Below are 16785 nucleotides of genomic sequence, written 5' to 3'. Positions count from 1 at the left end.
TATATATATATATATATATATATATGTATATATATATAAATCTCTGCACAATGGGGCTGTATATGCATTAGTATAGTAGCTAGCTTTAGTCCTTTTTTAAAATAAATGAATGGAAAACAATGCCCTGGACCTTTGGGATGAGCGACCTGTGGTGAAGGCGAGCGGAGAGTCACTGCGCTGGAACACAAACAGCTCCAGAGCGGTGAGGATATTTACCCAGCGGCCACTTCTCCGTGTACATTGGCTCCGAGCGTTTCCATTCAGCGGCCGGTCAGTGTACTCAGGAGCCTGAGTGCACTCTCTCTCTCTAAATGCCGTGCTAGGAAGCCCAGGTCTCAATTGGCAGTAGCCAGGCGGAATGAAAGCAGATCAACACCAGCGCAAAAGACGGCAGCGCTGGCTTCTGAAAAAAAAGAAAACAACCTGTAGCGTTGAGATATGCCTCGTACGGATATGCACCCAACCCCCCCCCCCCCCCCGGGCCACCTCTCTCCCACTCTGTCCCCGTCTGCCCCCGATGCCCCCTCTGCGTTTTCTAGCGCCAGTCATAAATCCGGCCTTCGTTTTGCGTGGGGCGTACCAGCTTGGCACTCCTTCGCACGGAGAGAAACTGCTTCCTGCGCTCTGTGAGGGATCATTAAAAGCAGGAAGCGAAAGAGGAGAAAGGCAAATAAGACGGGGGGGAGGCGGACGGTTACCTGCTGAACGGAAGGCACCCAGATGCTACATATGAAAAGAACAGGAATATGGGGGGTGGGGGGTGGGGGGGGGGCGCATCAAAATTCAAACCATGACTAACGGGTCTTCTAGGGGCTAGCAGACGTATCACAGGGATACTGCAAATCTCCCACGTCTCCCGTCTTCCCACAGGAGGGGGGTGACTGCTTCCTTCCTGCATTCAGTCGGCCTTCTTTTGTCGTCGTAGTCTTTCACCCAAACATTTTTATTAAAAAAAAAAAAAAAAAATTTCTCTTTACAGATCCATCGTCCTAGTCTTAAATGACTCCCATGGTGCATAGCACCTATTCATAGAGCCACGCTCCAGATGTGGGAAAATACAGGTCCAGAAAGTAAAATTCTTCCCCGCTACTTTGTTCCAATCCCCTGGATTTGCCAATCAGCACAATTCTTCATTCAGGAGATTGAACCAACTAGTGAAATCAGCTGGCTGAGTTCATGGGTGGAAGAGACAGGACTTTTGCTTTCTGACCCCTGGACTTTCCACCTCTGTCACGCTCTTTAGTTTATAAGAATGGCTTTAGACAAGAGCTTGGCTCAGCGTACAACAGTTGTCTCCCACCTGGGATATGAACCCTGGACCTCCTGGCCGCATCTCAGCTGCTATTACAGCTTCTCCATGCTGCTGCTAACACGCTGTCCTTTCTTTGCCATGGCTGATAAATACATATTATGCATCCGTAATCAGAATGCACAGAAGTACAGTTTTGTCGCTCAGAGTTAGTGCGACCTTTTCTGCAGTCATTGCAGGTGCATTTATTAGCGGTGAAATTAGCATTTAAATCTGAAAATCCTTCACATTTCACATCTGACTGAAATGTTTTGAACCAAGTGCCAACTACAGCAGGTATTGAATCTCGCTTAGTAGAGAAGATAATTAACAGGAATGAAAATAATGAAATTGACATCCCGCACTATTTCCAATGACTGTTTCAGCGCAGTTTCTCATCCTGCCTTAATTGGCATAAGAAAATCAGCTGCATGTATCTCTTGTTGTTGATTATATTATTTCAGTTTTTTTTTGGTGTTAATTAGTCCTTTATTTCAAGAAACAAGCCTCTTCCCAGTCTGATTGAAATTCTGTTTAAAAAAAATAAATAAAAAAAAACCCAAGATAATCTGCAGTGTGCTTGAGAGCGTGTTGTGGTAAATTAACGCTCACCTGTTGTCAGATTGCTCTGGGAGAGGGGCTGAACTCTTCTTGCTGTTTGTAATTTATCTTGGAGAGGTCATTTTGACCACGGTTTGCCATGGTAAACATCTCAAAGGGGGCAGAATAAATTGGAAGCCTCCCCCGGACCCCACCTCATTGAATCGTGTTGCGCTGAATATATTGTACGCCATCCGTGACTGTTCTTCCTCCCAAATCTAATCTGCCATAGTCCAGCAGGCGTCTACTGGAGTTTGGTGCATTTCAAAACAACTGCTTTTGTAATTTGTTGGCTGCAGAGTTTTTTTTTTCTTTTTCTTAGAAAGCCTGATTTGGAAGCTAACTGGAAAGGAACCCGCAGGCCCTTCAGGATGAGCATTTGAATTCCCTGCTCTATGACTCATTAGATCAGGGATCAAAAACTGTGGTCCAGAAGCTCCTGAGGTTCTCAAGGTTCATATTTTTAACCTTAAACTTAGTTTCACCTAAGAAAGCAGGTCAGTTGAGGTAACTGTGCAATCAACTGCTTTAATTGCGAAATTAAGTGCCAACAATGTAGATGGAAATCAACCCCTGTGGTTCAGGACAAAGCTCTGTATTAGATAAACCCTTATTGCCTCTTGGTGTTTCTGTGTTTTTGTTTTCTTGTTCCTCTATGGTAACATATTGCAGCAAGTTAGTATATAATTGTCCAATTCTAATTGGCCGAGGCTCTCTCCTGCATTCAATCCATGTTCTGGCAACATTCTGCAGCCTGGCATTTAGTCCTGTTTCCATTCTAAAACATACAAATAACATTTTGGTCTTGTTGAATATGCCCCACTTTTGTGTTCTGTCTGATTAAGTGTGGATTTGAGATTCGTTCATTTCTGTGCTTCCAAACTAAAAGAGATTTATTTCTCTGCTTGCAAGTATACGAGTGGAAAATGTAAAACAGCAGGGACTTTTTTTCTTATCATCATCATCATCAGGGTGCCTCTGGGTTTTACTGAGCAAACAGAAAATCTTAGGTTTATTTAATCTTTTGAAAAGAGTAGAATTTGTTTTAAACTATTTAAATGAGCACTTCAAAGACCAAGGTTGAGCTGACCTAGAGTAAAATGTTTTACCGAGTATTATTATTAATGCAGTTATTAATGACTCTACTACAGATATTGGGAATAGCAGAAGAAAAGCCATATGGTAGATGCTCTGACTAGGAGTCTTATGCTCATTTAATATCTATTATTTTCTGTCAAGGAAGATATGTTATTAAACAATAAAAGGTTCTCAAATAGGGATGAGTAGAAATATGTCTAGTCATTGTAATTTATTACTGCAGGTCATGGGTCCATGTATACATGCATGCACGTATGCAATCATGCATGCATAAATACCTGCACAAACTAAATGCACAAAACGTGTTAGAGATATAGACAGTTCTAGAGATTTTCCAGCTGCTGCGGAGAAACTTGCCATGCTTTGCCCAAATTTAGGTACAGCATCAACTTGCCTGGACGTGCATTTGTGCGTGCACGAGCCCCAGGGTCTTAGTGGGAAAAAAAATGGTCAGTTAAAGAAACAGTCTGTTGACTGTGGGTGATGGGGTTCTCAGAAGTGAGATGGGGAAGTCACAGAAGAGTATGCTTCTGAGTGGTAGCAGGCACTAGCAAAAGGCTCGTGCAAAAGTTAGTTTCACTCTAGCCAAAAAGTGACGTAATCCTTTCCGCTTCACTCAGAGCAAAACAATCTTTGACGTCTTCACCTTGTCATTTCGCCATAATTGCACAATCTGGAATTTTTAAAATCAAACTGCGTTTTTAATGTTATCTGTGTGGGATCCTTACAATAATCTTTATTATTCACACTTGTCAGGCTCATAACTTTGAGTCTGACTAACTTGCTGTCCTGTGTACTATAAATCACATTGACTTGGGCGATGTGCTTTGCTAATAAACTGACGGTCAGCTGCAACACATTTCTAGTAGTAGGCAGGATTGCAATTACATGAGGTCAGTCAAAGCTGGAATGCTCTCTAGTGCGTGGTGCTTTGGTCAGTGATGTGAGGACAAGCCAAGTTCATTGGTCTCTTAAATATCCATTCCACAGCACTGGTTTTCCCTGAAAAGTTGGTGAGAATGAGAAATATCAGCTAGCCATTGAGTGAAATGAGACTTACAGCTGAACCACTGGGTGAACTCGGTCCACAGACATACCAACTAATTTCTTGTGGAGTCGACAACAAGGACATTTTCTTAAAGATTTAATTTCCGGGGGAACATTACCAGTACCACACAATACAAAATAATACTATGGGGGGGGGGGGCATTTGTTGTTTTCCCTAAGTTTGAGGGGATGTGTGCCCCTCCCCCCCCTCTCCCCCCAACATCAAATATAGATCAATCTGATTAGTTCAGGAAAGATTGTATGAAGTATCCAGAATTGGTAATCCTGAGGTGGGGTGGAGAGGCTGGGCAACAGGCTCAGCAGACAGCAGGCTGGGGAAACGGGACAGGTGTGCCATTGGTGGGAGCGGGAAACCGAATAGGGAGTTAAGGAAGAGCTGTGGGCAGAGAACAAGAACACAGGAGAGAGGAGAGCGGGCCATACAAACCCCTGCCAAGAGTCTTCCATGACTGCACACCTACTCGGGCACAGGCATAAGAGGGGCGAGGAACTCACAACACCCACCAGGAGCCTGCCTGTTGCTAGCTTATGGATGCGTTTGTAAATGCGGTCGTAGGTCTGAAACCTTGAGATGAAATGTACGTGGTGACTGCGCTGACAGTGACTCAGAGCACGGATGCAGTTTATGGAAAATCCCTGCAAAAACCAAAAAAAAATTTTTTTAAATCCCTCCCTGGAAATGCTCCAGCTTGAGGACACAAGCGGTATTTATGTTTTTTTTTTTCTTCAGTTCCTCCCCCTGATAACACGCAGTGTGAATTTCAACTTGACAGAAACCGAGAGTTACAATGATTAAAACAGGTTCCAAGAAATGTGACTCATTTGAGAAAATGAATCCAGAAATGTGTGATTTGCGCCTGTACACCTGCGAGTCTCCACGCAGCAGCCCGTTTACTCTGCCGTCGCAGGGGCGGACCACTTCCACGCTGCTGCATAGACCAAGGGCCGTCTGCAGCCTGAGTGACCTGCTGTAAATGAGACTTTGAGAGACTCCAGACTCCATCGCCTGTAAGGCACTGCAATTTGCAGAGCCATGTAAGGTGAGAAAATCATACACCCAATAATCCCTCCATAACCTGTCCGGTCCCCTGGGATGATGCAACTGGGAAAAAAAATGAACTGTTAAAAAAAGAATTGACCGAATTGATTGAATGTTTGTTGGTGTCCGTCTGCCTTCGCTGATATAATTTCTTTTTGTCTCAGTTAAACCATTCGGCTGTTCAACCCTGGCGGTTACTCTGTGAGGACATGGCGATTTTGAGCGACACTGTCTGTCCATGGCTGCTGGAACTTTCTGTGCATCTGCTGTGGTTCTCTCTTTGTGCTCACAACTTATTACTTAAAAAAAAAAAAAAAAAAAAAAAAGAGGCGGGGGTTGTTGGTGTGGGAGGGGCCTGGGTTTGGGGTGGAGAGGAAGGGGTGTGGTTTAATACTTGTTTTAAAAAAAAAAATCTGTGGCAGAGGGCTGAGCTTCCCCGGTTTGTCCTGAGAATGATCTCGCAGACGTGCGTAAGCTGTGGTGAGAACTACTCCTTTCTCTTCCTCTCTCTCTGACGCTCATCACAGGAAACCATATAACTGCCACTTAACAGCCGGCTTAAAGCTGTTTTTGCTGTCGCTGACTTTACCAGGTTTGCATCTGGATGGGGACCTGTGGATGGGGGGCACACGTAGGCAACATTCGGGACCTCACGCGACCTGGTCACACTGAATGGAAGGGAGATCTGGAGATCTCTCTAGAGGGAACAAAAATTCTGGGTCCCCTTGAGACCCCAGTCAGGCACCAACCATCAACAGCAGCATTACCACTCGACAGGTGAGCGTATGTTCCCTTATCATTATGAACAGGTATTCATTAAGATAAAAATACATTGTTCAACCGGCATGGTATTTTCTGTATAGATACCTTGAGAAGCATTCAGCCAACGTATTTAGGGAAACTAATCTTATAAATAATTTTTTACATATTAAAAATTTTCCATTTGTTTTTAAAATGTATCTATCTATCGTTTTCAAACCTGATGCTAATTCACAAAGTATACTGTGTGAAAGTTAGTTCAAAGGCTACTTTTCGCCTTTATTCCCTGGGCTATGTCAGTACAAATATGACAGAAATGTTTCAGACTAGACTTTTTAGGCCAGGGCTTCTCAGAGATGAAAGTCGTCTGCTATGCCGCCTCAGACTCTTCTGAGACGTCCTCCATGGTGCTGCGCTCTGGCGGGTGTCCTCAAACTGCTTTCACAGACAAATTCGGGAGATTTAAGGGCGCAGTCCATTAAAGTCCATTTATCATAACCGAATAAAACCACCCTCCGTAAGGTCACACATTGCAGGGGGAGAGCTCACAGCAAGCAACACCGGTAAAAATATTCATTTTCTAAATATTTCTCACAGTGCATTTAATACAGATCATAGTTCACCGTCTCCTTCCTTGAGAGATCTGGCACTTATAGTGAACAACACATGCAACAAAACACATTGTTCAATATGAAGATTGTATATTGTATATCAAATGTGACACAAAAGAAGTCAATTAAAATCAACTCATGTGAGAGAACACGTTATTCAGTCTATTGCATAAGATATATTCATAAAATATTGTGGTTTTAAACTGTACTTTCAGTTTTAAAGCTTAGTCATAATGAATGTGAAAAACACTTCAAACTTCAAACAGAAATGCATTTTAAAGGCAGAAATGCATTTGCAGAAAGGGTAATGCACCTATTTTTTCTTTGTTTTCTTTCTTTAGGCCATACAAATGGCTGCCCTCCACAAAATGGAACTTTGTTTTTTTTAAACATACTGAAATGTCAAATCCATATCTGTGTGTCTTTAGAGATGATCAAATGATCCATAATTGAAATATTCCAGCCCCGGGCTTTCTCCCCCCAATTCTGTTTGTTAACATAACTTTATTTCCATTATAAATAATTTGATTTAGGTAATGGGTCCACATCTCTTGTCATGGCAACGTAAATGAAGTAAATACTGATTAAGGCTGGGACCGATCTGGGCTTGGATTTAGAAAGACTGCAGAGGCCTGTTGTTGCATACTAGCTCAGTTATGCTGTTTTCTTCAGGAACACCACTGCAGTTTGTCTCGAAGAATAAGAATAAAAAAAGATAAACAGAAATGCTTATACCTCCCTATACAGTCCTGTTGTTATAACTTCTCTCGTACTCACACACACACACACACACCAATAAAACACACAGAAGAAAAGAATGAAGTTCACACTGTAGCCTGGTGAATAAACATAATTTAAAAGAATCTCGTTTACTGCTAGCCGTTAGTTCCCTGAATGTACGGCATGTGGTTTGCTTGACTTTGAACATCCTGGAAATCTTGCTTTAGCAATTTTGCGGTGAACGGTTTCATGGGAATATTTCCCTGCATGGAAAAATACCACAACAGACTTCTGTCTAGCCAGCTGACAAGCTCTCGGGATATTTTCCTCCTGAGGTTTGCAAGGTTTGCCAGAACTTCTGCTTGAAATGCGCTGAGGTTCTGTCAAGGGAAGTACCAGATGACTCGCGGTGGCTCCCGTCATCACGGGATGGACGGTGGCCTACGAACCCGTGCGCGGTGCTGCGTGGACTGGACGTGCGGTTTTGATACCATATTTGTACACTGTATGTCCGTCTACTTTTTGAATGATGGTAGGGGTCTGTTCCAGGGAATGTATTGGCCCGTTAAGAGGCTTGAGAGGTTTGGGAACGGGCAGGTGTTGTGGGGGCCTCTCTGGTGGAGATATACTCTTCTGTCTGCTCGCTTGGAAGCTTTTGTTATCTCCTGGCAGGCAGGGCTGGGCAGCAAATGAACACTGTTATTCGCCAACGTGTGCGCTCACATGAACACACATTGGTAAGTCACATACGTTACCTCAAGTAAATAAAATGGGTTGCGCAGGAAACAGTTCAGGTAACGTACGTGGCTCACATGCCCACACAATTATAAGACACTTACGTTATCTCAACTGTATCCTGCTGAACCCATTCCATTTGCTGTAACAGGTGCCTTATTACATTTCATGTTACATTCATTCTACCCTACTTTACACCTGGCCAGCCAGTGGGGGATGGGCTCCCCCTCTATAGCTATGTCCCTCCAGAGATTTCTACCCACTGGGGAGTTTTTTCTCACTACCATTTGAGGGTTTTTCCCCCACTCGGGGAGTTTTTTTTAACCTCACGTGCTTGCTGTTTGTGGGTAAATGCCTAGTTTGTATTTGTGATAGATTTTTTGTAGAAAGCCCTGTACAAATGAAATTTGACTTGATTTGATTTAGTGCTGTACACAGGAAATTAATTCTGATCCACTCGGCAACACATTCAGTGCAGTTACCTTAAGCCGCGTTTCCACCGCAGGAACTTTCCCCAGGAACTAGCAACCTTTTGAGGAACTGAGTGCGTTTCCACTGCAGGAAACAGGATCTAAATCAAGTTCTGGGGACTTTATTTTACAAACCAAAAAAGTCCCTGCTCGGGGGAACTTTTGGGGTGGGGCGCAAGCGCTGAATATTTCTGATTGGTCGACTACTCGCAGTATTTTATTTCAACCGCCATTTAAAAAAATCTGCGACCGCAAACCGATTTATTTTCATAATAACTTTTACGTTATGCGGCGCAGTAGCCTACTTTTGGTTATAGCCTGCCAATGTCTTGGAACAGATGAGAAATTAAGATTGAGGATTATAACGTGTGCTCTTCTGTTCTTTTCTTGCTTTAGTATTCGTTTTATAAAATGTTAAGCATTCGTGCAAGACATTCAAACGGTTTAATTCGGTTGCTGAATATTTTCTTCCGGATTTTCTTTGTTAGTCCGTTATAATTGACTCTAAATGTTTGACACAGTTATGTGAGGTATGCGGTAGTTCTGGGTAATTTACATTGGGGATACAGTAAAAGCAAACTAGAAATCACCTTCCGCACTTTTTGTCAGGGTAAAATAACCGGTTAATTCTAGTAATCGTCCCTTTTGCTTTTTTAGACTGCTGTAATTTCACTCTGCTATTCTTCAATTCCACGAAAAGACCAGGAAGACTAGACATGGACTCTATTTATGGTGCATGGTTCGCATCTGGAGGGCACACTTCGCTGCTCCGCTAGCAGTAACTTTCAAGGAAAGCAAACGGTGGCTGTACCACTGCAATATTCATTTAAATTTTCACCCAAGTCCGAGTTGTCATTCTATTTATTCTTGTCATTTTGCGATTACTATATTGGAAATGACGATAAGAGTCGAATGAATCAATTCAACAGCAAATTGTTTACGACGTGTGCATGTTCTCTGCTGTTGTTACCAGTTATTTGTGGAATGTGAATGCATTCTGTCATCTCAGATGTCAAGACATGAAAGTGAATGTTCGCATAAAAACATAATGAATGTGTTTAACAGGATATATAAAACAGTTACAATCTGTATATTGGCCTGTTATATCCTGTTTGTTGCATAACAACGGTCCAAGTCGAACTACCAACAAGAGTTTTGCTTGACAACGGTAAAATAATATGCCCAAACGGAAAACGAAATAATAAATAATAATAAATTCTAAAGTAACCATATATAGTAATTGTTGGTAACCCGTTGTATAAGTGGAATAAACCCCTCCGGCTGTCCCGGTTATTGGAAAATAATGTAGGCTACTTCGGTGGTAGTATGGGGTTACAGAAGAAAACATAGGACAGATGGACCGACGACGACGTCGCTTTTACATACGTAAGTGGACTACAAATTTGCCTAATCTTCGTGGGTCTTTAGACCGCGGTGGAAACGCAGACAACAATGTGCTGAAGGAACCTTTTAGTTCCTTGAAAAGTAGTTCCTAAAAGTTCCGGGTACTTTGGGTGGAAACGCGGCTTTAATGTGTAGCTGCAACTACCTTGAAATTGGTCATGTTGTTAATATATGGGGTTTTTCTTCCTCAACACCAACCATCAATGGTTATTGTATGCTATTATATTGCTTGGTTGGAGAACCTAATTTTTGTTGGGTAAGCACAAATCCTTGTTGGCTAAGGACTGTGGTCAGCCACTTTATCGATTGGCTCTCGAAACACGACCTTTTTTGTTGGCAACCTTTGTTACCATTAGCCACCAGTCACAGAAGCTGAGGTGGGAATTGCATGCATATGGACCTGCTGCACATAGACGGCTCTAAAAAAAACACCGCTTTTTCTTTTCACCAGCAGTCAATGGTTTTCTAGACTGTAAACGTCAAAATCAGGTTGGAGCTGATTGGCTCTAAACAAGCACTGAGGGGAAGCAAGAGAGGTAAGAGACCTCTGAATTTAGACCAGTGACGTCTTAACGCCTCGTGAACACACACTGAGAAAAAGATCAGTCATCGACACCCGAAAAGCAACGCTGATGAAATTCTGCACCGAAGATCACAATAACCAGACAAAAATAGAATTTTGTATCGTTAAGCAAGCAGGATGCCCAAATGTCACAGCATGGGAAACGTCAACGTTTCGACGCTGCAAGCATCATCTTTATCAAAATCAAAACGTCAGTCTGACAATTTGACCTTGTTTTTTTAATTAAACTTTTTTTTGCATGCTCTGACATTTGAGTGTCTTTTTGACATTTTGAGTGTGAAAGACTGCTTTGTGACTAATGGAGACGTTGGCTTAGTTTGGAAAATCACTTATATGGGTCCTGGGCCCAGGAATTTCACCCGGCAGCTCTGGCATGGAGTCTACCAGCATATTTGTGAAGGAGGACTATGCCAACACCCATGCCTAACTGATTGAAGTGGAAAATGCTGTCAGCATTGCTCTGAAAAATTTCATGAAGGCAAGGTTCGGTTCAGATCTGGTGACTGAAAAGGCCTCAACCTCCAATGCAATCCAATCAGAGAGAACCTGCGCTCTTTTGGATAAGAGTATATTGGCATGTTGATAGATGCAGCTTTCTGCAGGTATAAGAGTGTTAGCATTGGGGGGGGGGGGCAGGGGTGGGGGGTGTGGTGGGGGTAGATGTTCTCTTGGAAACATGAAGTGAAGATTGACATCGCATTTTCCTTTGAAGGGTTCTGTCTAACCACGCCAGGGAAATGCTACCCACACTTTTAGGAAACTGCCAGTACCTTTCATTGTTGAAACACTGTTGTGTTGTTGCTGCCTTAGAATGCACACTAAACCCAACACAGCATGAGGTGCATTCAGTTTCCAAGCTAAGGCCCAAGCTCCTTTAAGTGATCACATGCTCAGCAGTACCTCCGATTCTGCTGCACGTCTTCACTAACTTTCAAACACAAATTTAAATCCACCTACACACACAAACAGAGTCACACACACAAGCGTATGCTCGCGCGCACACACACACACACATGCACACACACACACAGACACACACACACACACACGCATGCACACACACACACAGACAGACAGACACACACACACACGGCCACACGCACACAAACACACACGCGCATGCACACACACAGACACATGCACAAACAAATGTCTTGATTGGCCAGATTGTCCTAATGTACTGATATTCATGATCACACGTGTACCTGGTATTATAAGAAATTATTCAAATCAAATATGTATTCTCAATTTGAAAGGAAATTTATGTCCCTGGACTGTTGCATTGCATTTTTTAAAAGCAGGTTCTGGGGTTAAGGAACATTTTGTCTCGTTCCCTCGAATGTTTTTACTTTCAATAGATTTAATCTTAAAATGTGCAAAGTTCTTGCATTGGTTTTGTGCTTTTGTTCTATGAATTACCATGTGTTTATTGTTTTCATCATTGACTGTTTTGACTATGTGCATGCATACATGTTGATATTCATTTATTATTATTATTATTATTATTATTATTATTATTATTATTATTATGTGAAAGAAACATGATTAGGACTTTTTGGAAAATCACTGGCAAAATTTGGAACAGATCTTCATGTATGTGATATTTCTTTATGACTCTTCAGCTTTTCACTGATCTGTCTCTATTGCAGGCCCGGAGAGATACGTTCACTATGAACAACTCAAGCATCTGTGTGGACATAGATCCCAGCTACATCAGTGACGTGCTGATGGGCATATACATCCTGGCCTTCGTGCTCGGCCTGATCTTCAACCTTCTAACGCTGGGGCCAATCCTGCGTCAGGTGTGCAGCCAAAACGTGCTGGGGGTGTACCTGCTCAACCTGTCCATCTCTGACCTGCTGTACATTTTCACCATGCCCCTCTGGATTTACTATTACCATAGCGACCACCGCTGGACCCTGGGGCTGCAGGCCTGCCAGCTGGCCGGCTTCTTTTACTACTCCAACATGTACGTCAGTATCTACCTGCTGTGCTGCATTTCGGTGGACCGCTGCCTGACCGTCACCTTCCCCCTGAAGGCCAGAGTCTTCCGCCGTTCCCGCTACGCCTGGGCCATCTGCGTGCTGGTGGCCACCGTGGTCATGGCCCTGCACGCCCTGGTGCTGGTCTGGGATAAAGTGGATAACCCCCTGGACAAGAACAAGCGCTGCTACGAGAGCTACCCCATGACCAGCAGGGTGGCGCTTTTCAACCTGATCCGGGTGGGGGTGTCCTTCATGGGGCCCCTCCTGGTCCTGGGGTTCTGCTACATGCGGATCTTCTCCAAGGTGCGGCGCAGCTGCGGGGTGGAGGAGCAGGTCAAGCGCAAGGTCAAGCTGCTGTCCATCGCCGTCTTGGTCATCTTCACCGTCAGCTTCGCCCCCTACCACATCCTGCTGCTGATGCGCTCCCTGGCCTTCTACTGGATGGAAGAGTCGCAGAACTGCGCCTTTGAGCAGAAGCTGCACTTCTACTTCTCCTGCACGTTGGCCCTGTCCAGCCTGAACAGCGTGATTGACCCGCTGCTCTACGTGCTGGCCAGCAACGGGGTGAAGGAGGAAATACGCCGTTTCTGCTGGCGGGCCGGGGACTTGGGCCTGAAGGCCAAGGGCACCTACCACCCGCACCAGAGCACGCAGGCATGCCTCACCAACCTGACGTAATCCCGGGCGAGCCTCCTGCGCCTCGTCAACATGCGTGCGAGAGAGCGAGCGCGTGCTCGCACCTGCGCGACCGGCCAGCGTCCATATTTAAACTGGATTCACTGTGTCCCTTCATCTGAAGGAGGAAGTGAGCAGATGTGTTTTTAGGAGCACGGATGGGAGCTGGGGTCCAGGACACTGGGAATAGACGGATACTCTCCCAGGAGATTCCCCACAGAATCTATTCAAACGCTCAATCTCAAGCAATCCGCTGCATTGCTCGGGTGTTTCTTTAAAATCATGGAAGGGACACAATGAATTATTCATAGAAAAACCTTTCTCCTCAAGCGCTCACACAATGTAATGTTATCAGTTTGAGGGACTTGAACTGTGATATCGCACAAAAACATCTTAGTGGATAAATTCATGCTTTTAACATGTAAAATGACTGTGATTGTGCATACCCTCTCTTTTTGTATTGCATTTTTAAAATGTCTGAAATGTGAGTGACATGTAGTGCAAGCTTTTTTACAGTGATGCTTTTTTATTTTTTATTTCTTAACAGGATTTCTCGGTTAGGTGCTTATTTTCTGGCAACAGACTAGCTTTTTAGACTGGCACAGAGACTGAAAACACTTCAGCTGTCATCAAAAAGCCTATAATGAATATATACATAACCTATACTTGTTATGTTAATAGACTCTTATGAATGTATTGATGTCAACAGTTTGCCTAAAATATTTAATAGAGTTCGTGTTTAAATGTATTCATAAATGACAAACAATTTCAAGGTCCTGTGAAGAGATTAATGAAGTATAAGCGTCTCAATTACATGTAATTAAAATGTCTGTTCACAACAGTGATAGGTTTCTGTTCCATTTATGTTTTGGCTGCCATTAATTATGTTGTGGCCCTCATAAAAGCAATTAGTTAATGTAATAGGTTACTCTGAGGAAGGAGTTGAATGTGACCATGGCATGTCAAGCACAAAAAAGTAAATGTCGAAAACACTTAGCTAAATATTTAGCAAATTTAACAAGCATTTACCTAAATGTATGAAACATTTACTAAATGTTTTAAACTAAATGTTTCAGAAATGTATGAATATTTTGTAGATTTAGCTAAATGTTTCATATATTTAGCAAATATTTAGCAAAATGTTTCATACATCTGTTTGTATATATTGCTTCTCAGAACATGGCACTCAAAGCACTTTCCAAGTCAACAGAACAGAAAGAGGATCAAATAAACCAAAGTAACAAGTGGAAATTAGACATACAACACATAGATAACATTGAAAAGGATAAGAGAATATTGAAAAACACAGTAAAGTAAAAAATAATAAAAACATAAAATGAAAACCTAATTCCCCCGAAGGTCAATCAAAAAAAAAATGCATTTTTTAAAAGGGACTTAAAACTGTCAACTGTCTCTGCCTTTCTAATGTTTACAGGAAGTGAATTCCACCGCTTGGGAGATTTTGAGAGATCTGTCACATTTAATTTTTATTCTGGAGCATGGTGCAGTAAGGAGATCACTCTCGGATGATCTGAGCAACCTTCCAGAGCTATATGGCACCAAAAGATCAGAAATATAGATATGTGCAGGACCATGCAAAGTATTTAATAAAATCATTTAATGAATTCTAAAAATAACAGGAAGCCAGTGGAGTTTGACAATGATTTGGGTGATATATATCATTTTACTGCTCTTAAACAAAACTCTTACTGCTGAATTTTGAATGAGCTGGAGCCCAGACAGTGCATGATTATTTAAACTGGCTTAGACTGAGAGTAACAGTGATCTAATCAAGATGAGATAAAAGCATGAATTACTTCCTCAGTGTCAGAAAAAGATATGTATGAGCGAATCTTAGCTGTTTTATGCATTTCGTCAAACATTTAGCAAAATATTTCATACATTTAAATATATTTAGTAAAGGTTTCATCTATTTAGCTAAATGTTTTTATTTAAAATTATTTAGTTAAATATTTAATGAATATTTCATAAATTTTGCTAAATATTTTAAACATTTAGCTGAGTGTTTTATACATTTAGTTGCAGATTTAGGTAAATATTTCACACATTTAGATAAATGTTAAAAACCACAAAATAATAAAATGTATAGCTTCTATATATCATTTTGGGATACCACATTTAAGATATACACCTATCATTTTAAAGATCACAAATTTGAAAAAAGGGACATTTTTTCATTAAATGTGAGGAATTTCTGTTAAATGTGGAGAAAGAAATGCATGGTAAAATAATAGCATTTTATGGTGCATTTGGCACCCCATATTAGAGACTGTCAAACTGACCATTATCAAATTTCATTATCAAGTTTAAATCTTGCATTTTTATTTAATTCCTTTCTTTCTTTAATTTCATGAGCATACGCCCTTGCAAGATATTTTAATGTCATGATTAGTCTTATTATACCGTTTTTATTCTGGTAATACAATTGAATTTTTATGACTACTTCCCATTGCTTCAAACAAATAATTTAAAGCCCAACACTGTAAAAATGTGCAGCAAGTCCACAGCATGGAAACATTGCTGTCAGCCATCATCTGTGCACGTAATTCATGGCAGTTGATGTAGATACCTGGGGAGGGACAATGTGGGCTTTCCTGCTGAGGGATGACCAAATTGGCAGTGAGAACTGCCTGAGATTTTACATTTTAGTCATTTAGTTGATGTTTTAATTGAGAGAGACGTACAATTAGTGCAAGAAGAAAAATAAAAAGCCTAGGTTCATAAATCACCAACATTTCAATAGCAATTAGTGAGAGTGCAATAGTTGGGCAATAACACAGCGGCGATAGGTTATCCTATGTCATTAGAAGAGACACATGAAAGGGAAGGTAGAGAGGTTTTTTTTGGGGGGGGGGGCAGGGGGGTTGGGGTTGGGAAATATGGGATGGATAGGAGTAGGTGTGGAAGTGGGGTGATGGGAATCAGGGTGGAGAAAGGAGGCAGATAAACCAGTGTCCCTAATTATGACATCCACAAAATATAGTACGGCAGTAAATATAATAGTTAAAAATGGAGCCAGCGTGTTTCACCAACAAACAAAAAGCTGTATGGACCGACTCCATTTGTCAATTGAGCTGTCAAACTGAAGTCATCATTTAAATATGCTGAGAAAATCCAGCAGACCGTCAGCACAAAGGGAGAACCACACGCATTTTTATTACATACATGTTCCAGGCCAGACTTAAAACTCCTGATTGGGGTCACAGTCACACTGCTGAGAGACAACAGGGCCACAGAGGCGGTGGGGGGGGGGGCGCTGGGTGGCAGAGAGGGGAGGGGGGTGCAGGACTGTACCAATCTCCGCGCAATCACAGCCGTGCTTCAGGGGGCTGCGTCATGCAATCCCGTCGAGTGTCCTCACAGACCGAGGACCCGTCACCTCACTGAACCCTGGAAGGAAGGAGTGGCGATGGGCACGCCTCCCGTTCCCCGCCGCTCCTGGACCCCCTATTAGGCCCCGTCATTCCCTTTGACGATGATCTTCATTTTTATGATTGCGTGCGTGGGAGAAAAACTAGTCTGCCAAACCTTTATCTAACCTGAAGGATATAAACTATACAGTAGATGATTGACTTTCCATCTAAGACCCCCACTTAAAATTGATATACAGCATGCACTCTTGATTAATTAGGAGAGGTGCATTTGAGTCTGTCTTGTTTGGTGTTAAGTAGGCTCCCTGATGGCTGACAATGGACTCTGAATTTAATGCATGTACCCAATCAATGTGAA

At 42.4% G+C, this 16785-nt stretch overlaps 1 protein-coding gene across 3 annotated transcripts; it reads left to right on the top strand.

Annotated features, from left to right (window-relative positions):
* The first annotated feature begins 5516 nt into the window (after positions 1-5516).
* gpr184 (G protein-coupled receptor 184) lies at positions 5517-13876 on the top strand. 3 transcript variants are annotated; one of them, XM_064302011.1, is made up of 3 exons: positions 5517-5870; positions 10247-10328; positions 12025-13876. In XM_064302011.1, the coding sequence occupies exon 3, from the start codon at positions 12046-12048 to the stop codon at positions 13036-13038; it is 993 nt and encodes a 330-aa protein (XP_064158081.1). In that variant the 5' UTR covers positions 5517-5870; positions 10247-10328; positions 12025-12045; the 3' UTR covers positions 13039-13876. The 3 variants fall into 3 exon arrangements, with proteins under 3 accessions (XP_064158081.1, XP_064158080.1, XP_064158079.1); XM_064302010.1 differs by having other exon boundaries at positions 10244-10328; XM_064302009.1 differs by lacking the exon at positions 10247-10328.
* The last annotated feature ends 2909 nt before the right edge of the window (positions 13877-16785 follow it).

This window comes from Anguilla rostrata, chromosome 12, assembly GCF_018555375.3.
Source record: "Anguilla rostrata isolate EN2019 chromosome 12, ASM1855537v3, whole genome shotgun sequence".
In the NCBI taxonomy this organism is placed as follows: domain Eukaryota; kingdom Metazoa; phylum Chordata; class Actinopteri; order Anguilliformes; family Anguillidae; genus Anguilla; species Anguilla rostrata.
The sequence above is the reverse complement of the archived record's forward strand: the minus strand, read 5'-3'. Positions and strand labels throughout refer to the sequence as shown.

Excerpts from the sequence above, each read along its gene's own strand:
- gpr184 (XM_064302009.1), top strand. The coding sequence starts at position 12,046 with ATGAACAACTCAAGCATCTGTGTGGACATAGATCCCAGCTACATCAGT.